Here is a 25,235-nt window from a genome sequence, read left to right on the forward strand (position 1 = left end):
AAAGTTTTGGCTCTGCGTTCGAACGCTACTTGTGTTGAAATTCAACATTTGCCCTCGTGCACAAGAGCTGTTTGCCAAATCCTCATGTTGTGTGCCAGCTCTGCCCCCAGACGAAACACAAATAAAGATATACGGGAGACAGTGGAGTAAAAAATAACAAAAAACTGAACCTTGTCCTGTTTTGTGTGCAGTCATGATGCTAACAGATCCATGAGTTGAGTTAAAGCAAGCCCCCCCCACACACTTGAAGCTATTCTAAGACTTTGTTTGGGTTTTAAGGGAATTCAAGATGCCAATTATGCAAAATTAATTGAAGCAATATCTCACAGGCACTCGAGCCAAATTACACCTCGTCATCGGGTCACACTGATTATTAGCAGGGAAGTGCTTTTGTTTTTTTTCGCCACTTGAGTTGCATAACTCACTGATTTGAAAAATCTTTTCATCACGGCGCTTCATCGCAGTCACTTCAGCATTTGAATTTGTAATCAAGTTTGACCTAAAAAACGCCAGATTGTCGACGGATTCACTCCGAGCACATTTCTGGCAGATACTTTGTCAGACAAATGCTCTATTTGAGAGTTTATCTCATGAATGATGTAATGAGACATGGGTTTACAGGAAATGCCACTGTGTTGACTTAGTATTCTGTAGCTGCCTCACTAATATTAATTATATACATAGTGTATAGTCACTGAACATTTTATTAGGTACAGAGGACACCTAATAATGTGCTCTCCTGGCATGTCTGTATTTACAAGTTAAACCTTGAACACCTAAGCCTCAAAATGTCCAACTGGACTTTTTTGCTTATTCTTACCATAAAAGTATATCTGTATACAAAACTTACATCTGATATAATCTTAATTTTATGGGTCAAATGAATTTTGCGGCTCCAGATTGATTTTATTTGGGTCAAAAATGACTCTTTTCATAGTAAAGGTTGCAAACCCCCTGCACTACAACAACCATGTGGCCCATTTTACATTCAAAGTAATTTAAATGACCCTGTTCTAATACTCAGTTTGAACTTGTCTACATGCTTACATGTATTGAGTTACTGGCATGGCATTCAGATGACAAACAGTTGAAAGTGTGTACCTAATAAAGTGGCTGAAGCAAAATCAGATGATGGATATTGATTATGATTGATACGTAATCATTAAAGCTCAGTATCATCATATATTCCACGAGTCTGATGAAGACCGATCCAAAAAGAGTCAGGCAAAATGAAAAAAAGTAAAAAAGAAAAGAAAGTTTGGATTTGACAGAGGAGTTCAAGACTGCGTCATCGTCTGTGTTCTGCTGTGCTCAGGCTTCCTGAAGCAGGAAATGTGTTTAAGGGGAGCTAATTAATCAATACGCCATCTAAAAAGGTTCCTGTAAAGTCTGATATCGCCGGTGACTTCAGAGAAATGACTTGTCTTCTCACCCGAAAAAGGAGGTGGAATCTCGCATATAGCAGCGAGGTTGTGTTTAAGACACGGCAGATTCTATATTATACATCCAGTGTGATGCATTAAACAAGCTCGTCTGCTCCCGGTCGTTGACTCTACTTTGTATTATCATCTCAGTGGGACTTGACTTGCAAATGGGCTTGATTTGCAAATAGTTGTAGTTTGCATCTCATTACTTGCTAAGGAAGTGTGGCAGTGTGTGTGTGTGTGTGTGTGTGTGTGTGTGTGTTTCATTTCAAATCAATTTCCTCCTCATTTTATGTTTTTTATTTGTCAACTGCTTTAAAGGTGTTTAGATCACGTTGTGAGCCCCACGCTGGGTTGTTTTTCTCGACGGGGAGTCTGAGGAAGCGGCGGTCGTCGTGTTAATTCTGTTTATATTTGGGATTGAAATGGATGTGTGGGCCATGATCAACACTATTGGCTTAGCGCTCATTATGATTTTTCAAAAACGGCATCAGCTGCTTTTATATTAGTTCCGTGTGAGCCATGCTTTCATGACTAGATAAAGGATTTGTTTTAATTTGTGAACAAAACATGTCAGAGAATAAAGTTGTCATCATTCTGCCCCTACAAATGACTTCCCTCACCTCCCAACACACAAATGAGTCACTCTTATTGTCAGTCACATGAGGTTGACCAATGTCTTGCATTGTCCACAGATAAGTGTCCCTACTTTGTGCTTTAGAACCTCACACACTTCCACATGGAATTGGATTTGTGTCAATTTTATCACACAAAAGTGAACCACAAAATCAAAATTACACGACAAAATATCGATTTTTGTTTTGCAATGATTGGAATTTCGCTTGTGCGCTTGCGTCTCCTGGGTTTTTGTTTTGCGATACTGACCAAAGGCGGGCCTTAGGAAGCTGCCTGCTGATTGGCTCCTGAGTGTTGAAGCGACTGTTCAATGGACTGGAATTCATTGAGCTCCACTTCAAATTCAACTCACTGATGCAAGCCTACAAAGTGCTTCATGGGTCTGCTCACACCTAATTAAATGCTCTTGAAGCTCTTGAATTCCCAACTCTTCAAGAGCATCTTCTGTCCTAGCACTTACCTTTACCCATATCTCCTTCTGCACTTGGATCCACCACTGCACTCTCACCCTCTATCAGTCCACTGTTCTGATCTAGTGGAGTTATTTCCAAGACTTTGGATAAAAGCGTCTGCTAAATGCTTAAATGTCATGGGCTTCACAGGAGTCACTGTCCGTCCGGAACTCGCTCCCCCAAGTTTTCCCCGCCGTCGTCTGATGAGGTACTTCCAGAGTTAGGGCCAGGTGGATGGTAGAGAAACGCCAACAGGACAGGTTATTGGTATTGGTTTTGATTTAGTGAAATGACGGGAGTTGTGGACTGCAGCACCCCCTCCTCGCCGACCTGTGCTTCATGGAATAATATATTAATATGTGTGTTAATGAGTAAAGGGAGTGGATCTATTTAAACTTACATATTCCCCCTCCTGTGTGGTCTAATCCACATTTTATTGAAATATTTTGAAATACACTTTTAGTTATGATATTGATTTTTAAGTCACTCCTTTTGTGTTTTATTCTCAGACTAAGTCATTTTTGGGAGATTGTGAGTTTGAACTTTAACCCCCATGTTTGCATGAAAATCTGAATTTCGGATAAAAAGCCGACAGCCATGGTGCTTATTCTGAGGAAAAGTACTTTTGTCCTTACTGCTGTCTGCTGTGAATATTTACGACAGTGACAGAACAGAAAAGAAAACTTAAATCAAACCTTTGTGTGTGTGTGTGTGTGTCAGTGTTTATGTGTGTGTTCATAAATTGTTGTTCCCCTGTTCAGGACTTTCTTCGGGCACCGACCTTGTCAGGACCATTAGTTCTCATGGGGACCAAAAGACCGGTCCTAATGAGGCAGAACCTCATTTCAAAGGCCCTGGTTAGGGTGAGAGGTACAGGGTGAATTGTACTTAGGTTAAGGGTAGAGTTAGACATTAACCTAAGGCGGCCTTAAAAAAACAAAAAAACAAAAAAAAGCTTTCACAGCATTTTCAGGAAAAAAAAAGAAAACCTCCTGAGACCTGAGGTTTTTCTGAAAATGTGTCACTGTTCACTAAAACCTATGATTCTGAGCTGCAAATAACAATAACTTTCAGAACCTGACGATTATTTTCACAATTAAACGAGAAAATATTGGTCAGTGTTGATCAGTGTTTGTCAAACGTGGAAATGACCATGTTCTTGAATTGTCCACAAACCAAAGTGATTCATTTGTAGGGATTTCTTTGTTATGTGGAGCAAAGAAACCAGATAATAGTCACATTTAAGAAGCTAAAACAATCAGAAATCTTGTTTTAAAAGTGAAGAAGCTTCAAACCCATTAATCGACTGTAAAAATAGTTGACGATTTATTTAGTAATTGATGAATTGTTTCATCTCTCGTACTAGCGACTCTACTTTGCTTCATTTTCACAGCCCAGGATTAGTTCATCAGCCATTCTGATGCGTAACTTAACACAAGTGCTAGAATCAGCTGCTTTTTTCCATTCAGGCAGAACAATTAACAGTTCTCTAATCAAAATCACAGTGTGAAACAACACAGTTACCAAATCAAAAAGACTTATTAAAATTGTGTTATGTTCTCTGCCGACTAAAAAAACAAATACACACGTCTTAGATACAGCTCATAGTAACTTTTTGTCATTGTCGGTGTAGTCGTCGACGCTTTAATGGTACCTCACGTCGTGTTGTGGCGTTTTGTTTTGTTTCGAATCCCAAATATTGAAAAGACGCTCGACCAAACTGCAATATTATGTCAGAAAATCAGTCCAATTCTTAACCTTCATCGTACATATTTCGGTGAATCGCGATATAGTCGGTCAGTCATGTGTCTTAAAAAATGATGACATCATACGGTATAAATTGCTCAGGTCATTTGGCTCTAAAGAGAAAAACACTAACTCTCAGATTCTGCATCTGACGTCAAAGGCAGACGCAACATTAAAGGGCTGTTTCACCCACTTTTATCTTTTTTCTCCCAGGATCTTTTTCTCATAAAACTTGACAGAAACACAGTAAAGAGCAGTGTAGGGCTTACATTTTCTTTGAAGGAAGTGACTTTGACATCGACTTTTTGTCCATTTTAAAAAATGTTTTTACAATCCCAACTTCCTCTGTTGTTGTGGGAATAAGACGTGTCCCAGGTCCGCTGAATGATGATCAAATAACACATTAATCTAGTAGAAAAAGTGTATTTTTTGGGGGTGGGAAGTGATCCTTTAATCGCTTTTCCACTACACAGTTACGACACGGCTCAATACTTTTTTCTTGCCTTTCCATTAGCAGTAGTGCCTGGTACCTGGTAATCTGGTGAAGTTCCAAGCGAGCCAAGGTGAGCCATGCTGGAACATGGTTAAGTATATATTTTTATCAGCTGTCCAAATGAAAAGAAACAGATGAGTCCTAATATGAATATCTGCACAAACTTGAGTGTGTGTAGGACCTTTTAACACTGACCTTGTCAGGACCAGTAGTCGTCATGGAGACCAAACCCTGGTAATGAGGCAGAACCTCATTTCTGAGGAACTGGTTAAGGTTTGACCTGTGTTTAGTTTAAGGTTAGGGTTTTTGCAAATGAGTCAGTGCCGAGTCCTTAAAAGAACAGCTGTTAACGTGTGTGTGTGTGTTTGTGAATATAAATGTGAAAGTGTGTGTGTGGGGGGAGGTTAATGGCAGCTCAGTTTACGACCAGCAAAAACATCAATTACATAAACCAGTGCACACGCTTATACTTTAGCACACATGAGTGACTGTGTGCACATCTAGGTTTTACCCTATACACAGTCTATGACTCCTATAAATCATTAGCGTATTGGTGCTGCTTATTAATACGGGGGGGGGGGGGGGGAAATTTACCTTTAAAACAAGTGTGCGTTTGCCAGTTTGCGTGCCTTCAACACTGAAATGCTACAAAGAGACGCCTCGAGCAACGTCTCCATGCAGAAGTTGACTTTCATCCACGTACAGTAGCCGCGACGTTCGTTTGCCCCTGACCTTGAGGAAGTGGGAATAAAAAATGCTCCCAGGATCCCCAGAATCAAACGGAAATGTATTATCGCCACTCCAGAGCGGACAACTGCGAGGAAAACACTAAACAGCGACGCAGCTATTGACAGATTCATCATGCAATCGGAGCGTACACAGTGGAGATTTCATCATCTTGCTCATCAGTAGCCCCTCTCCTATGAATTATTTGTCGGCTCCTTTCCTCCTTGCCTGTCCTCTCGTCTTGATGTGGTAAAAACCCATCAAGAATCTATAAGTAGGCCCTGTCCCCGTGTCTCTCAATCAAAATCAGGGGCAAGCAGCTCCTCATCCAGTCTGCGAGCTGAATTATTTACCAGTCATTGATGTGGTGGTTGACCAGCAGTTTGGGTTGTGAATAATTCTTGCTCTCTCTCTCTCTCTCTCTCTCTCTCTCTCTCTCACTCTCCTCGACCGAGGCATTAACACTGATGATATATTCACATTCTGTCGTGCCCTTTAAATGTGCATATCATGACATCATGTGGACACAGTTACAGAAATCAGGTTAAGCACCAAATGCAATCATCCCTGTTTTCCAAAGGTATTTAACCCACTGCGCCGTCTGAGATTGAGTTTGCTGGCGTTTGTCACCGAGCGATGAATCGTGTTTGGTCTAAATTGGAAATAAAACATCAAAGCTCACAAATCTAATCATTAGTTTTATTTTTAACCCACCGTCCTTGTGTCATTCATTATACGCTGAAGTGCGTCAACACAGGGATGAATCCACCTGCTGCATAACGACTTTGATCAAAATCCTCTTTAAGCCACAGAAGGATAATCCTCTTTATGTAATTGGCCACATTCAGTGCTACGTTCTATTTTGACAATCTCACAAACTGTGAAGGGCTGTGAAACAGGGTTTTTAAAAAAGTAACAATGTAATTGGATGATTTTCTGTGATTAGTCGCATCTTAAAAAGTCCACTGACGTACATGTGGAGGAGAAAATCAATTTATCGGCTGCGTACGTCTGCCTCTTCCTCTGTAGGCGGTGCTGTATCTCTCTATGAGCTAGCGCATATTGAGTCAGTTTCCTGTTGTTCGTCAACATGGGTCAAAGGTCACAAATGCTTCAAATGTCTCACTCACTCTGGGACCTAAAGTAATGCCAATTCACCTGTCCTCATCATTCACCAGTCTGTCCTCATCATTCACCTGTCCATGTCATTGACCTGTCCTCATCCTTTACCTGTCGTCATCATTCACCTGTCCTTATCATTTACGTGTCCTCATCGTTCACCTGTCCATCGCATTCACCTGTCCTGATTTTTCACCTGTCCTCATCATTCACCTATTCTCGTCTCTCACTTTTCTTCATCATTCACCTTCCTCATCATTCACCTGTCCTTCGCATTCACCTGTCCTCATCGTTCACCTGTAATCAGCATTCACCAGTCCTCGTCATTCACCTGTCCTCATCATGCACATGTCCTCATCGTTCACCTGTTCTCCTCATTCACCTGTCCTTGTCATTCACCTGTCCTCATTGTTCACCTGTCCTTGTCACTCACCTGTCCTCATCATTAGCCTGTCCTCATCATTCGCTTGCCCTCGTCGTTCACCTGTCCTCATCGTTCACCTGTCCTCATCATTCACCTGTACTTACCATTCGCTTGTCTTCACAATTCACCTGTCCTCACCGTTCACCTGTCCTCATCGTTCACCTGTCCTCATCTTTCACCTGTCCTCATCGTTCATCTGTCATTCACCTGTCCTCATCGTTCGCCTGTCCTCATCTTTCGCCTGTCCTCATCATTCACTTGTCCTCGTCGTTCACCTGTCCTCATCGTTCACCTGTCCTCATCATTCATCTGTCCTCACCATTCATCTGTCCTCGTCATTCACCTGTCATCATCATTTGCCTGTCCTCACCATTCACCTTACCTCATCATTCACCTGTCCTCACCATTCACCTGTCCTCACCATTCACCTGTCCTCATCATTCACCTGTCTTTATCATTCACCTGTCCTCATCATTCACCTGTCCTCATCATTCACCTGTCATCTTTCACTGAAATGAAATGAAATTATTACTATTATTTTTTTTAATTTCAGGTAAACGTTATAACCTTTTTTCACTCAGTTAGAGATGTGATCACGCTGCATACGTGCAGAAGTATAACAGGGCCTTTAGTCCGACTGCATCTGTTTGTGTAAAAATAAACTCTGATGCCTTATAATAGTATAATTCTAACACAGGAACATGTTGTTTCAAAGCTGTGGCTCACTCATGCACTTTTAGTCTCAGACAATAATAGAGACGACTCACAGTCATGGGATTTGCTAGAAATAGGGAAAAAATTGAATTCGCAATTTCACCGACGCTGTGTCACAGGGCGGAGGGTTAATTTGGACGATGGTACTATTGTACGCCGTGTTTTTAATGATTTCTCCTCCAGCCTCTCTCACTCACTGACCTGCTGCCGCTCACTCACTGACCTGCTGCTTCTCTGCTGCTGCTGGATAAATATCCTGTCAGTGCTGTGGCTGCAGTGAGGGAGATGGAAAATGACAGTGAGTGTCACGGGACCTGCTCACATCCTTACACCTTTCCTCCTCTGACTGGCAAATATGATTGTTGTAAGATCTCTCTCTCTCTCTCTACTCCACCCTCTATTTACAGACAGTGTTCAGAGAGAATACTAATGAGCTTCTTAAAATCCACACAGGCCTGATTCATCTGTGATGTCGTGATTGATTTTGTCACATGACAACTTGTGCCTCGTTTGGAAATGTAACCTACACATAATTTGCAATTTTAATCAACAGTAAGTGTTCTGTATGTTGTAAGCTGTCACTGTGATGTAGGAAGGATACATATAATCTTATCAATAGGAAAAACTGTTAAAAAACAATGACATTTCAGTGATGTGCCATGTCCTACGAATAGCAGCAAAAGACTAATACTAATGTGACATTTATCTCTTGCCCTGAACAAAATAAAAACTGAAAACACAAATCAGAGTAGTATATCAGTGGGCGCACGGGTTATTGGGCCTTGTTGTTTTGTTTGTTTGTCTATCTCGAGTCATCCTCTGCCTTTTACCTGATACCAGTAGTATACTCCAAACAAGTCATCTCTGTATTTGATTTGTTGTGATTTTATTTTTTTAATTAGTGCTGGGCACGTTAACGGCCTTAACGTTAACGGCATGCGTGACACCATGTTTACTTGGCTCCCCATTGTTAAAATGAGTCTCGAAAGTAACACAGCTTTTCGTGCCACGGCACCGGAGTCTCCAGGCATTGTTTACCAGGGGGTCGTACCTATGTTCCACGGGTCATATGTTCCCCGTTTTTCCCAAAAAAGGTCCTATATTCCCCACTTTGTGGAAGCCTGGGTATGGAGCTCCAGGGTAAAGGGTTAGGGTCCTATGTTCCCCGGGTCCTTTTGGGTGAAAGCGGGGAACAAAGGACCCTTTTTCTAAAAAAGCTTTCATACAAAGCGTGGAACATAGGACCCTTTAGGTGAACAGCGGGTAACATAGGACCCTTTTTTAGAGAAAGGGTCCTATGTTCCCAGGTCACATACATAGCAGGGAACATAGATACGGTCCCGTTTACCAGTTAGCTGCGTTAGCTCCTTTAGCGTGCTTACAGTCGAACTGGAGCGGTCCGTTTATTAAACGAAAAGAGCAATCGCTACAAATAACCAGTGTACAGTACCTGTGGACTGTGTATGTGTGCCTCGATATGCGTTAATGTTGACCGTTGAGCGCTGTTAACGTGCCCAGCACGGTTTTTTATATTTATTTTTTGATAAAATGCAGTTTGCATGTTCTCCCCGTGTGTGCATGGATTTTCTCCAGGTTCTCTGGTTTCCTCTAACAGTCCAACAACATGTATATTAGGGGATTAAGCAAATTAGGGACACTCTAAATTGGCCGTATGTGGCCCTGTGATGGATGTTATAACTAATTAATTTATCATAAGAAGTTGCCCCTTCAAAAATCAGTCACTATATTCTATATATATATATATATATATGTATGTATATACTGTACACATGATAGATACAGAGCAACACGCCATCCCCGTGTTCCATTACTGTAGACACAGACATACATGAACGCTTTGAGGTCACAGATTGGAGTTGACAGCTGAGTGAAAATGTCGAGCGTAGCATGCGGCACCGCATCCAGCGAATGACGTCGTTTTTATAGAAAAGCCCCACAAACGTACAGATAAAGTGCATTTACAGCCCAGAAATGCATCGTGTTGATGTTCCTCGTGACTAAAGAACACTTCTATTTCAGTGCAGTCTGAATTTAAACGTGTGCATCAGTGCAAGTGTCAAAGAAAGTTTTTTAGCGAAAATTAAAACTTTTCTCATTTCCTTTGCCATTTTCACATTAAATTAAAAATGATTATTAATCACCTCTAAGATAATAATAGCAAACCTCATATGAGGTGAAAAATAAAACATTTAAAAGTGAAGCACAGGGATTGAATCTTGACGCAAAAGTGCTTAATTTTGGGGAATACAATGAAAATTGGAAATCAATCAAGTAAATTAAAACGAAGTTTAATCAAGTTTACCCTTTTTTTTCCCTTGTTCACTTTAAACTCTTTGCTTTAGTTTTGATTAAACCTCCGGTGCCGGGTGCATTTTCTCTTTTCAGATCACGTCTGTGTGAAATTACCTTTCTTTTTCTTACAACTGACCCGATCAAAATGTCACTCATGTGATTGGTGGAGTGGGGTTCATGTTATGATTTACAGTGCACGTGATTGGTCTGCATTAAGAGAAATGCTTTGTCACTTAAAAAAGAAATGGTCAAAAGGTGGCAGTTCTCAGTGATTTATGGGAATCAGTTTGGGTCCAGATTAGACAGTGTTTGGTCGCCCATTAGATTAGATTAGACTAGATTAGATAGAAACTTAATTAATCCCTCTGTGAATATTTAGGTTCCACTTTTAGATACAAACCTCAATGGTAAAGCAGGTTGTGTTTTAATCAGAGGATTGTTGGTTCGACTCCCTTTAGTCTCCATGCTGATGTGTCCCTGAGTAAGAGACGTAATCCCAGATTGGTCGTGACAACATAGCAAAACAGTAGAGCAGCTTTTGCCTGGTCATCAAAACCACAAAAATGTGACTGTATAGTTGCAGGAATACACTGACATTAAATAATTATGTGTTACTACTGAATGAAATCATCGCTGTGGGATTCTCAAGCCTGAGAAACGGGAAAGAAATGTGATATATGGAACCACAATGTGATACTTTAATACCCATATAAATATTACAAGTATATTTTTAGTTCCCGTGTGTATGGCTGTCTGAATGTGTGTGCGCTGTGCAATTCATTATTCTGACTACCTATGGGAAGAGAGTGTCTCTGAAACGGGCGCTGTGTGTGATTTAATGCTCCAGTAGCGTTTTCCAGATGGCAGCAGTGAGAAGAGTGTGTGGGCTGGATGACTGGTGTCCTGGATGATGCTCTGGGCTTTTCCTTGGTGCAGTGGCCGATGAAGATATCACAGAGCCACGCCGGCGTCTTTGCCAGCCACATATTCTGATGTGGTGGCTTTATATAGTGTTTTACTGCAGTTTTCAGTCAGACCTGCCAAACCCCAGACATGCAAGATGCCTCACAAAACCACAGCCATTGGAGAGAAAAAACTCCCTTTTAACAGGAAGAAATCTATGGCAGAACCAGATTCAAAGATTTGTGGCCATCTGCCTAGACAGGCTGGGGTGAAAGGGAACAATGGGGGATGCAGGAGCGGTGGCGGACAGAAAGGGGGTAGAGAAAGGACAAGAGGGAGGTGAGGTAGAGACAGAAGAGAGAGACCATATAGTCAGATATACATGAATTGGATCAAGTTATAAGTTTAGACAAGACCGTTCTGAGTCAGTGATGACAGAGTCGTGTATACAAGTAGCAGCTGTTGTTATGAAAAGGTTTGAGGGGTAATGTGGTGAGTGATGAACATTTAGAGATTGGATCAGGTGAGAAAATTTATTTTGTTGACGAGGATCAGCAACACAGCTGATTCTGGGACAGCCCATGGCCATGTGGAAGGAAGTTTGGCTTGTAACTGTAGGGTTGCCAGTTTGATTTCTGTCGGGTCATGCTTCCCGGGGTCTCTGGGGTGTCCTTTACTTTTTTTTTGTTTTATCACGGATCAGTACGGAGCCTCCGAAGTGACATGAGAATTATTTTTTTTTTTTTAAATCTCGACTCGAGATCTCGAGTTTCAAAGTTGAGATCTTGGAGTGACATGAGAAAAAAAAAAAAAGTGAAATCACGAGTTTGAAAGTCGAGATTTAAAATAAATTTTCAAAAAAAAATTCCTGGAAACTCGAGATCTTGACTTTCCAGAAACAGTTTTTTTTTTTTTTTTTAAAGGTACAATATGTAGTATTTATGGGTTTATATAACCCAAAATCCACTTTTTTATACATATTATGTGCTCCTGCATTGTCTAGTCGCTGTATAATAGTTGTTGTTTCATTTTCGTAGTGTTTCAAAAAGTCATGTTAAATAACATGACCGTGGACCGCGGTTGCATAGCCACTGTTAGCAGCGAGACGCCATGTTTCTACCGGAGCCTGTAAGGACAAACGCGAGAGAACAAAACAAGCGTCTCTTTACTTGTAACGGAAGTCCCGCCTCCTCTCTCTCCGCTTCGTCTGCTACGGCCGTGGTAGCTCGCCCTCTCCCTCGCCTCACGAACCTCATCTGCTGACACGGAGAAAGGCGACGAGGACGACATTTGACCAGCTGCGGATACCGTAGCGCTCAGGGAAGGGAGGGGTGAGCAGAGCAACAGGTCTTTGTTGTAAATTTCAGCCTCTCCTCTAGATGGCACTATAAACTACTTATTTCCCCTTTAAATTTGTTTTTTTTTTCATAATTTTTTGGAAACTCGAGATCTCAATTTATTTATTTATTTTACGTCTTTTTTTTTTTTTTTCTCTCTTATGTCACTTCGGGAGCTCCATAGATCAGTCTGAAATTATTATGATGGGTGGTGATTACCCAAATACTTTCCCAGAAATATACCCACTGATGATGTCACAGAAATCCAGATCTTTTATTCTGTGCAATATATCCATCAAAACTCTTTGGATTTGAATAGTAATGTGGTTTGTGTATGCAGAATCAGACACACTTCTACTGTCAAAATCCTGGGAAAGACAACAGAAAAAAAAGAAAAAGTCAAATCCGATATGATCTTCAAAACCCTGATTATGACATAATTGCCTCACTTAACAAAGGCAACATGTATTAAAACACCCACGGAGCAGCTTCCTCTGGCTCACGTCGTCCTCGGAGGGAAACAAAAATCAATACAGAGGCAGAATCCAGTTACACCTGACATTAAATGAGAAGATGTTCAGTGTCTGTGGAGCCTGATATTAAGTTGTCTACGTCTCAGCTTCTAAGGCTGCCTCGTCACATTAAAAGCATTCATCCGGCTTGACTTTTATTTTGAAGTAGTGACAAGCGAGTGCAACGTGTCAGTCGATGATCCAGATATGGCAAAAAGAAAACTATTGCTCGTTACTTCACACACACATATGATGATGTTTTAAACTCAGATTGAATGTGAAGATTGTTGTGTTTCATTGTTTCACTGCATAATAGACTCTATGTCAGTATGGCCGTTTGTTACCGTTTTCTGTCACGTGACAAAGATGTGAGTGATTTTTTTTTTCTTTTTCCTTTCGTGTTTGAACCCAGAGTGTTTGGATTTGCATTATGCAGCAGCCACAGCAAATGACTGCAGCAAAAGGGAATAAAAATCTAACGAGTGATAAAGAGCGGTGGAGCTGCTTTGTCTCTAATAATGTTCCGTGTCAAACAAAGGCCACATTCTATCTTCGTTCAGTTTAATAATAGCCACTGCTCACAAGAACGGGAGCATTACATTGTACTGCGTTTAAAGATAATCTCACTTCATCGTGTATCCCTTTGAAGCCACGTTCATAAAAATATACATGACATTTAAACGCCGTAAGCGCGTGAGTTGAACATGAGCTTTCACACTGTGGTGTTTGCGTTGTGTTGCTTTTAATTGGTGTAGGAATTTGCAAATAAAATAAAATGACCAATTACTAGGGAGCCTCTGGGTTCAGCAAGTTGTGTGCACTTGTGCATTTATGGAAGAGGATTAGGGTCACAGGGAAACAAAATAGTTAGAAAAAAATAAATAGAACAGCATGATTTCTGAGGGAAAAAGTAAGAAATGTGAGATTTAAATCAGAATTCTGACTTTTTTCTTAGAATTATGAAATCTGAATTTGTTTTTTCTTTAATCTCAGAATTTGTACCTTTTCTTTAATCTCAGAATTCAAAATCCCAGAATTCTGACTTAAATCTATGAAATCTGACATAAATCTCAGCATTTTGATTTTCCTCTCAGAATTCTGACATTTTTCTCAGAATTAAAATTATAATTCAGATTTTTTTTTTCTTTAATCTCAGAATTTCAATTTTTTTCTTTAATCACAGAATTTAATCTCACAATTCTGACTTTAATCTGAGAAATCTGACATAAATCTCAGAATTATGACTTTCATCTCTGAATTTCTACATGTGGCCCTAATCCTCTTCCATATACACTTAATTACCACAGAGGCACTTTTGGTTGTGAAAAGATGATGATGTCTTATTTGGCCGTCACATACTCTCCACACGCTGAGGTAACGTCCACAGGTCTGTCCACGGGGGGTGAATACCCAAAGCTCTTTCTCATCCGGAGACGCATTGAACGCGTCGGAGCACCTGACGCCGAGCCAACGTTAGACAACCCCCCCCCCCCCAACCACCACCATGTCATCTGGAGAAGTGAGGCTAATAACGCACTTAGGCTATTCGGCCTCGCTTCATTGTGTGTCGGAGAGCGAGAGCAACACAGCAGTTACTCCCCAGGCCCGGAGGAGTAAAAGAGCTGAGCTGTGCACTGACAGACTTGGTCAAACATAACAAATGTTTCCTCAGCTTTGGAACAAATGAGTGGGTACGTGAAACACCATTAGCTATAGCACGACTTGATTCATTATTTACCGCGGGTTTCGGTGCAAATTGCGTCATTTGCTATGGTATCCACACAAATCAGAACATGTGCTTAGGTCTACTTTAGATATATATTCCTACATTTTCCTGCTGAAACAGGGTGTGATGATTACAGAGAATCGGTCTTTGGCTTTCCTTTTCCTCTCATTTCCCCCTTATTGTGTTCAGTCATGAGATTTGAACACCGTTGTTAAAGTGCACACAAACCCTTAAACCAGTATTTCTCAGTCCTGATCCTCAAGACCCACTGCCCCTGCACGTTTTAGATGTTTCCCCTGCTCCAACACACCTGGAAAATATCCAGAAAAAGACCTAAAACATGCAGGGCAGTGGGTCCCAGGAACCAGGACTGAGAAACACTGCCCTAAACCACATTTTTTTTAGGTGTGAACTAACTGCAAAAAAAGTGGCTTTCTACAAAGTAATATAAGCCTTGTTTCTGGGAAATTGTTCTTGTTTTTTTCCCAAAAGAAAAATTATCTAAATGTAAGGACTTTGATATTACAGTTTAATTTGAGCTTTAATTACCATTAACAGGCTAAAACAATGGTTTGCATGCAATACCGAATGCTCCTGTATTAAGGACGTGTTAAATACAGATGTATGATTCACTAACACAAATTGGTTTGTGTGGAAATATAAGAAATTCTATGGTATAAAAATTATTAAATTCAGCTCAAGCAAGAAAGGAAAGACCCATTTTTACCAATTTCATACATTTTGTCCTGTTATACCCTCATTTTAAAGGCAAACAATCTGAAAGTGGCTGTGAATTTAAAAGCTAGCTTTACATGGCAGATTATTTTTTCTAAAAACAAGATCAATCAATTTAGATTTCTAGTATTATTTGCTGATCCAGGTGCAAATCTGCACATTTTAGTGGCATTTTTCAGACAATGGGCAGATGAAGAAGGGCTTTAGTTACCCTAAACTAAAAAATCAGCAAACTAAAAAATTGTCAAACTTTTGTATGAAAAATAAAGTTTCATTGCTCTAATTATCAAGTTTCCTAAAAAAGTGATACTGAACCATTTAACGACACAATTATTAGCCCATGCAATTTAGCCCAAACAGGTAATTGGTCAAAACTCTATGTTTAAATATACTAGTTTTTAATTAAGTAGCAGCGTGGAGCCTTTAGTTTTTAACTCACTTTACAGAACAGGCTAAATACTGAGTCAATAGACAACCAACAACCAACTAGTGAAGATCTGGATGACTGATGACCTTCAGAATCATACACTAAAAAAAGAAAGTTGTACGTTACAGTGAAATCGGATTAATCTAGATTAACACCTTACAATTTTTTTTAAACAGCATTCACTGTGATGTTTTTAACCTTTTATATGTGCCTTCTTTCTTGTTCAATAACAAAGATAAAGAGGACCGATGAGTGATTTTCTGCACACTTTAACGTCAGTTCTCGCTCCTTCAAAGTGTGCGTGTGACGGATTGTGTGTAGCATGAAATATACATGTGATCGAGTCAATATGTTGGAAAAATGTCTCAGATCATGAAAGGTTTCTAATCAGAAGAAAGATCCAGATAGGCTCCGTCTCTCCCGATTCTCATTAAAGCATCAAAGTTCCCCGAGAATAAAAAAGTCATCACTCAAGGCCTGACCTGAGGTCATGTGACTGAGCTGTACACGTGTCCGTGAAAGCACGTGTGCACGTTGGGAAGTGTCTTTAATCGGCAATTGGAGTTATAGAGCGCTTAGATTTGCCTGAATCCTCAATAACCCGTCACTTTCTGAGGGGCTGAGACTGTGGACAGGCTAATTACTAGCACAGATTATGTCTCCGCTCAGTCCTGACACTTCTGCCCCCCACCCCCCCCCCCACGCTCAACCACAACAGTGGCTAATTAGCATATAGACACTACCTTTATGATCAACACAAAACATTCTCTCTTGTTTTCCGTTCATGTGCCATGAATTTAAATGAGAAAATTAGCATGTTTGCGTTCCCCCCCCATGGTATCGAGTTCACGCAGGCTTTAATTGAGACTCTCCTCCACAGTGACACACGGTGAAAGTTATTCTGCCCCCTGCAGGTCAACACCAGTCACTGCAGCCACACAATCGTTTCACAATGTTGAGTCATTGTTTTGTCTTTATTTATTCAGGAAAACATACAAAATGCTCAGCAAAGGTATTCTTTTTCTTCAATATAATAAGTTAATCCTTCGAGAAGAACGTCGTCATATTACGGGAATTAAAGTCGTAATATTATTAAATGTGCCATATGTAAGAATGTGGCCAAAAACGGTTACTACATTCAAATTCATAATACCAAGGTCTTTTAGGTTTTGTTTTCTGACGTAACTGGTTGCTCGGCAGCTGAGACTCTACTGACTGCAATGATTGGTAGACGGCGGTAGGTGGCGCCACATGCCAAAACATAATTTCAAAACATAAACATGATTTGCAGTATGCAAAATATTTTTTTTAATGCAAATATTTTGTCTGTACTGTTGTTGTTGGTGAGTTCAGTTTGTTATATGAACATTATTCCTGAGTCTCTGTGACATATTAGGAGGATTTTATGGCCAGTTGCTTTAGATTTATTACATAATGCAGTTTTAAAGCAAAATCTCAGATGAGATAACGTCAAGATGAGGATGAGGAGCATTTTGTGAAGTTATATTTTGTTTTGGGCTTTGTAAATAAGGACATACTTAATGTTTTGGCTCATCGCCGTGTGCGTCAGGACTTTAAAACGATTATGTGCAAGAAACTGAGTCTGTTTCCAAGAAAGATTAACACAGACTTGGAGGAAATGGCTGGTAATGGTCGACTGCAAGGCTCTGTTTACAATGTGTTATTTAATGGTATTAGTACATTAATGCATTTAATTAAATGATGATAAAAAAAATCCCATATTAAAACTTTTTTCTTGTGATATTAAGACTTTTAAGACTTTATTCTCATAATATTATGACTTTCTTGCAATACAATTTCTGTCGTTTCTGTTGTGCAGCTTCTTGAGTTCCCTCATTTATTAGAAAAAGCATATTCCATGACTGTCATCAGAGAAAATGGTTCACTGTTATGTAGATATAATGTATTAATAATATAAACTTTTAAAACATGGTCAAATAAAGTACATGAAAGCAGCTTTTGAACAATTCTCCAAAAACAATAAAACCTATTGTCTTGTTTTTCCTTTCTCACAACCAGCTGTTGCAAGGAAAGTCCATTCCAAAACTGGGCTCACTGGACCAGATTGAAGCCGGCAGTGGAGACGCAGAGGGACGTTACAGCGGCGACTGTGATGATGAGGACGGCTGTGGTGGCTCAGGTGGCGCTGAGGTGAAGAGGAAAGTCTCCAGAGTCTCCAAAAGTAAGTCCATTTCTCTCGTTTATACCCAAAATGTGGTACGGGGACCACAAATGGTACGTGAGCTTCCTCTACTGGTTCTTGGTAATCAGAAATACTGTTCTACTGTTGAGGAATTTTGCGTGTGTAGAAAATGACAGTCAACTCATCGCTTGCTCCATATTAATCTAATTTCACGACACCAGTGTGTGAAGTATATGTGAGGAAGAGGAGGACGATGAGAGAGCAAATGATCTTATTGTGAAAAGTCCATAGCTGACTTTGCTCGACCTATTTACGCCCCTGTATTTGAACGTTGGCGATAATGGTTTTACTTTGAGAGCTCAGTATTTTCTCAGGTGGTTACTTGGTATAAAAAAGTTTGAGAACCACGTGGTTGCCTTAGCAGCTCTATGGTCTATTATACACAACTCTATACTCTATATACAGTAGGTGTTGCAACTGGGTAGGTAATCCAGTCAGGTATTTCAACGGTACTGCCAATACTTTCAAGTGCCTCACTAGTGCCTCAGTGCTTGAACGGCTTCTTTCATGATTAAAACAGGATTTCTGATACTTTCAGCTTCTTAAATGTGATTATTTTCTCGTTTCTTTGCTCCAGATAACAAAGAAATCATTTAAACCGAATCATTTTGGTTTGTGGACAAAAACTTTTTTAAACGTTGTCTGATATCTTATGGACCAAACGATTACTCCATTAATCGGGAAAATAATCGACAGATTAATCGATTATGTAATTAAATAATCGTTAGTTGCAGCTCTAAAAATAGCAAATAACATTAATACCTTTAAAAAGAACAGCCATGATCAAACAAATATCCATCCATCCATCATCTACTGCTTTATCCTTCACCTGAGGGTTGTGGGGGGTGCTGTGCCTATCTCAGCTGACATTGGGCATAGTTCGCCACTCCATCGAAGGGCCACATGACAAACAACCATTCACTCACACTCTCACACCTACGGTCAATTTAGAGTGACCAATTCACCTAATCACCATAATGCATGTTTTTGGACTGTGGGAGGAAGCCGGAGAATCCAGAGGAAACCCACACACACACATACGGGGAGAACATGCAAACTCATTGCAGAAAGGCCCTTGTTCCAACCCGGGCTCGAAGTTGTTCCAATCGGGGCTCGAACCCTTGAAACCCGGGTCTTCTTACTGCAAAAGCGAGAGCGCTAACCACTACACCAACCCATCAAACAAATATTCCCACACATAATTAAGTATCTTTGAGCACCACCTTCCGCATGCAGATCAGCTCCATCACCACTAGGTGGCAGCAAAATTGCAAGTTTGTGGACATATAGCGGGACATGCGCGGGAACTACCGCACTACGAGCTGCAAACGGAGACGGCGGCGATGCAGACGAACTCGCGGCTCATCGAATATTGGCTCTACGATTTAGCTAGCGAGATATTAATCGTGTAGGATCTGGATTTAAATTCTACACATTTGTGGAAATTCAAAAAAATATAGTTTATATCAGCGAAAGCCTTCAAAGGTGGAGTTACATAATATTTTGCTTTAATAAGACTTCCTCCAGTCTCCATTTTATGGCAGTCATAATAATAGTCATTAAAGGTAATAGTTGCTATGGGGATATTATTGCAATCATGGCCCGTTATGTTGGAAATTATTGAAATTATTGCTCCCCAGAGGGTCAGCAACCCCAGATGAATTACACCGACAGAGTTTCCTCTTCATTTTGTTACCTTTCACACTCTCTTGTGCTCTCAGCTCATGGATTCCTCCTCTCCTCCTCTCCTCTCTCCTCTCCATCAAACATGCTAACAACCTGATTAATCACTTCTCTCATTTTGCCTATGGCGACAGATAGGAAGGGGGGGGATGTGTCATCCAAACACGCCGTTCTATCCTTGTAAATGTTTCCTCTGCTGCTCGTCACTATGTCTCCAGGCCTCTGCAGCTCGGGCTCAGAGGAAGCTCCTTAACAATTGCTCATGTGAGGCTGTGGGGAGTCTCTGACATTTATCACCGGTTACAGTGGAGCCGCCTCTTCCTTGTTGCAGGCCAGATCAGTCTGCTGTGACCCAGTGTCTGTCGTGACCTTGTGTCGAGCATCTTGTCCCCCTGCTGTCTGACCCTCGGACACCGAGGACTCCTCAGCTGGACCAGACTTCTGGTCAATCCCTGCAGGAGTTTGCTTTTATTAATAATACACAATGGTTTGTTGTGAGTCAGTGGCTGTTTGGTACATTAATTATTTTTTTTTAAAGAAAGACAGTTTTTCCACTGATATTGAGATATTACTGAGATTCAGAACACATATATTATTTGTACAATACAATCCTGAATGATACATAAGAATCGGTTCGGTTACAATTTTTACGTTTTCAAGCAAAAAGTGGGCCGGACCAGTAAAATAATAGTATGATAACCTATAAACAAAAATATTATAATTTTAAAGGGACACTGAGTAGTATTTATGGGTTCATATAACCCAAAATCCACTTTTGTATACATATTATGTGCTCCTGCATTGTCTAGTCGGCTGTATAATATTTTTTGTTTCATTTTCGTAGTGTTTCAAAAAGTCATGTAAAATAACATGGTCGCGGGCCACTGTTGCATTGCCACGACGCCATGTTTCTACAGGAGCCTGCATAGACAAACCCGAGATAACAAATCGAGCACCGAGACGAGGCTGAGAGCAGATCTTTTTACGCGTTTAGAATGGAGGACCATGCGTATTTTACAGCGGATAAAGGAACACCAGTACCTGACCGTACGCCCGCACCACGGAAAATACGACGACGACGATGACATTTGACTGGCTGAGGATACTGTAGCGCTCAGGGAAGGGAGGGGGTGAGCAGAGGAGCAGTTTGTTGTTGTACATTTCAGCCTCTCCTCTAGATGTCACTTTAAACTACTTACTTCACCTTTAATTAAGCGTTTTTTTTGTTTTTTTTGTTTGCCATTTACACATGTGCATTACCACTTACAGATCACAGTGGATATACAAAGGCACAAAACATTTAGTCACAGGTATCTGGGACTGAAAAGTACTGTACATCACATTAAGATTAGATTCACAAATTCATTCTGTGGGCCAGATCGGACCCTCCGGTGGGCCTGTTCTGGCCCGTGGGCCATATGTTTGATACCCCTGCCCTAATCGAACCTAATTATATATCAAAAGCCATTTTTTTCTTTGTTTCGAATCGGATTTTAGATGATGCTGTGCTCTAAAATCTGCTGTCAGATATTTGATGACTCATTTTGTGCTAGTAAGGAGTATGCTAAGTTCTATTTAGTCACACATTGGATGATTTGTTCAGGCTTCACTCCAGAAACGTCCTCCTCCTCCTCATCGTTTACCTCGTTCCCATTACTCTCAGCTTCCTCGTTGGTTAACACTGCAGATAATATGAGGCAGACTTGCTGAGAAGTCATCCACAGCAGAGAGTATAGTTCCATATTTAGTTGTCATGCTGTGCCGTAGCCCGTGCAGGCTGCGCTATCGGCGATGCTAAACACTAATCATCAGCTCATTTTTACCTGAAATATGTAAATATGTGGAGTTCTGCCAGCGCTGCGAGAGTCATTAAGACTTTACAAGTTTGGTAGTTAGGTGAGGAATATGGGAAATGAAGTGTATGCTTAAGCTGTAAAGTTGCTGCAGCACAAAAGTGTGTGTGCTTCAAGGGGACTGTATCTATGTTCCCCGGGTCCTATGTTCCCCTGTCACATACAAAGTGGAACCTTTTTTGGGAAAAACGGGGAACATAGGACCCGGGGAACGTAGGTACGACCCCGCTTCAAGTTATAGCATCAGAAAAGGAAACTGCGTGTTCTCCACTTTTGACAATAAAAGAACAATTCTGCACCACATAGCCCTTTCTTCCTTGTGAACCGTGAAATCATCATCGAGCGTGTTATATTCTGCGTTGTGAAGACGAGCTGAATTAGAGGAAGTACGGAGATTTTTGCCGTTGTTGTGTTCACTTCCCCCTGAGTAACGCAGAGTAACGTCCTCCCACTTTGGTTCCTTCTCTTCTGGTTCACAGGCTCTGAGGCTCCAGAGCCAAGTACCAGAACAGTGTCTGATCTGAAAGCGCTAGCAGAGATGCCTGGACTCACAAGCTAGGATAGCGTAGCATCACTCGGCTTTGCTAGGTAGCACAGCTCCTTTTACTCTTTACATGCGCAAGCCTTGTTCAATATTGCTTCATTTTTGGTGAAATTTGACTAAAATTTCTCGGGTTTGTTTTTTTCTGACCTAATTTCTCTCTCCATTGTGCCGTTAATATTTTGTTTTTCAAGAATGAATGCAGTCTTGACCTTTTTCTTAAGGCAGATGATCAGCATATTTAATTTTGCAGATATTATGTTATGCCCATTTTGAAATTATTATAGTCAAATAAATTGACACCATTTTTGATTAAATCCATTATGGATTAGTGTTAAATTTAGTTCTTATGTATTAACATAACAATAAAAGTTTTAAAGGTGCCATATGTAAGAATGTGGCCAGAAACGGTTACTACATTGAAATTCAAAATACCAAGGTCTTTTAGGATTTTATGGCCAGTTGCCTTAGATTTATTATATAATGCACCTTTAAATATACACTATTTTAGCATTAAATCAACACCCAAAGAGTTTAATTTTACACTATTCCACAGTGTATTTGGTCCATATTGGCATAAACGTTTTAGTGTTACTTAACACTGTTAAGTTTACTGTGCACATTATACAGCATATATATATATATATATATATATATATATATATATATATATATATATATATAAACAATCAACATCATTGATTAGATCAACTCATTTAAAAGCGTAGGCCATACAAGAAAATACAGGAAAATTGATGACACTCACGTTGCACGTAATGAGACAGTGAGGCAGAACAGCACGTACACAATGATTGGATTTGATTTTATCTCCAAAAGAAAATAGGCCTCCAGATCTAATAGCAATCCATCCTTTTTATTAGGAAAACAAGTCAAAAGCCATCCGAACACATGCCTTTAACGCATTGTTTCATTTTTGTCATTATCTCCTGACACGATTGAAAGAGAGCTAGAGTACAGAAGGCAGGAGGTCTTATCTAAAAAAAAACTCCTCTTCAACCTGTAGGTGTGAGTCAAGCTCACGGATAAACTCACTGTGCTCTGAATCATTCTCCAGCGCAACTGCAACTAAAGCAGTCATATAACCTTTTCACACACTAATTGGCTTATGGGACGGGGCAAGAGAAGTCGATGTTTGACGAGAATGTTGGTGAGACATGGACACACAGACCCCATTTGTACCTGCCATTAACCCGTGTTTTAGGTGAGACGGTCACAAATGGCAAATTCACCTGACAATAGACTGAGATCCAATCACAAGAGAATAAGAAGAAGAGACAATCAGAGTAATCCTTTTGCGAGGTATCGAGGTTAGGTTGATCTACTATCGACACATGGCAGAAATGACGGCGTGAGACATCATGTGGGTGAATTTCACGTACGATGTTACGTAAGACAAATCCCTTTGTTAACCATGCGTAGACAAACTCAAAGAAAAATAACACAACAAACCTGAAGCGACGCTTGGAGGCGAGTCGTCAAATCAGCTATCACACCGGCAATGGTGCTAATTTTAAGTCCAGGTTTAATGTTGTCTAAAGTATGAACACTGATCTGAGTCGTGGTTTTTGGCTAGCTGATGGACGCTCCAGTCCATAATGCCTGGTTGTTTATCAGCTAAATGCTCCACCGTGTTCAACATCGATTCACCAACTGTCAACAGCCCAAAACCTCGGGATTTAAGAGTGAATCAAAAAGTGAAGTTATTACCTGACAGAAAAACGATGAGCCGATGAGCTGAGATTTATTGTAAAGCTCTGTAAAGCCGACAAGAGCTGCAGATTCAGATGATGGATCTCTGTAAATTCATCCCTACGAGCGTGTTATTCCATGAGCTGTATATGGCTGCAGAGAATAAAGAGTCAGCATATGAAACTCTGGGTAGGTGAAAGCTATAGAAATGCAACACAATCGTTGCATCACACTTGGATTCTGCTTAGTGTCAGCCCCTCCGTGTTTGTGCATCGGCTGAGGTGGACATTACTCGGACTTGTATGAGAGAGCTGGCAGAGTAGAGTCTGTTTAATGTCCAGTGCAGACATTTGGGGTCAGATATGCAGCTCCTCTGGGTAATGTGTGGAGGATTGTTCAGGATCGCAGTGCATGTTTAAAAGCAGCAGTATTTTCTCTTACCGTGTGGGCTGCGGCCAACTTGTGGGGCTTGGAGGTACTGCAGGTGGGCTTTAGAGTGGACTATGTGTTTGTTTCGCAAGGGAGTTGCGTTTGTCTGTCGACCAATCAGCTGACTATTGTAGGCGGAGCTGGTCTAGCTCCCCCCCCGTACTGCACCGCACCATTTTACTCTGGTACCCCAAGGGAACGGTACTAACTAGGGCATTAATAACATCTCATTTTTCAGGACGACTTATCTATAACTTGATTTTTAAGATCTCTCCCAACCGGCTTTAGTCTGGGGTACGTCCACACCCAGACATGTGCTTCCCCTCCGATCCGCTCATCAGAAACCCCCCACCAAAGCTCAGCGTCCCCGTCATACCCATTCCCAGGGCCGATGGACTCAACGGCGTCACCACTGGACTCGCCCGCTGCCAAATGCGGAACCTCTAAAGTGGTACCCAACTCCTCAAACAACCTGTCGACTTGTGCCTCTGACGTTGACGTGTCGACCAATCGGCTTTTCTGTTAATGCCCTAGTGCCAACAATGGAATGTTTGGGGCTGGTTATTTTGGTATTACTGTGAAAACACATAAGAATACGTACCGTTCCGTTCCACTCGGTGGAAAACACAGCTATAGCCTTACATACAAAAATGCATCTTTTTGCAAGAGGTGGAGTCGCCCCCCCCCCGATGGCCGTTTAAGCACACACGTATTTTAAAGACTTCCACAATGCCTTAATGTCCGTTTTCACTCTCAAGGGGACTGTGTCTAAATACACTGTGAGCGATTTGACGAGCAAGTAGTGCAGACCAGCATCAGCTGTACTCGGCTGTCGCCAAATGCACAACAGTCACACCACATTAACATTCTTCTTCACAGGTGAGGAACAGTGTAATTAAATTAAGTTTTTTTTTCTTCTAACGAGAGTCCTGAAAAATGATCGTGTCGCACTGTAGCAACCCAGTTGATAAATTGGCTTCTACGAGGCCCGAATCACTGTGGTGATTCACTATTAATAGACATTGTTAACTTTTATTCCAGTCTCTGTGCAAAAACATCAAAACAGAAGACTGTAGAGACAGAGATGCACTATTAAACACAACAGAAA

The 25,235-nt window shown here is 40.8% G+C and overlaps 1 protein-coding gene across 1 annotated transcript in view; it reads left to right on the top strand.

Moving 5' to 3' along the window:
• The window catches only part of gpc5a (glypican 5a), a gene marked incomplete at both ends in the record, with an annotated part of 180,721 nt that overhangs the window by 94,698 nt on the left and 60,788 nt on the right, over window positions 1-25,235 (top strand). The window contains one exon of the mRNA XM_083900499.1: window positions 17,728-17,890. Within this exon, the coding sequence (XP_083756625.1) occupies window positions 17,728-17,890 (163 nt within the window). The remainder of the gene's footprint in view (window positions 1-17,727; window positions 17,891-25,235) is intronic.

Source organism: Microchirus variegatus (assembly GCF_963457635.1).
Source record: "Microchirus variegatus genome assembly, chromosome: 14".
NCBI lineage: Eukaryota > Metazoa > Chordata > Actinopteri > Pleuronectiformes > Soleidae > Microchirus > Microchirus variegatus.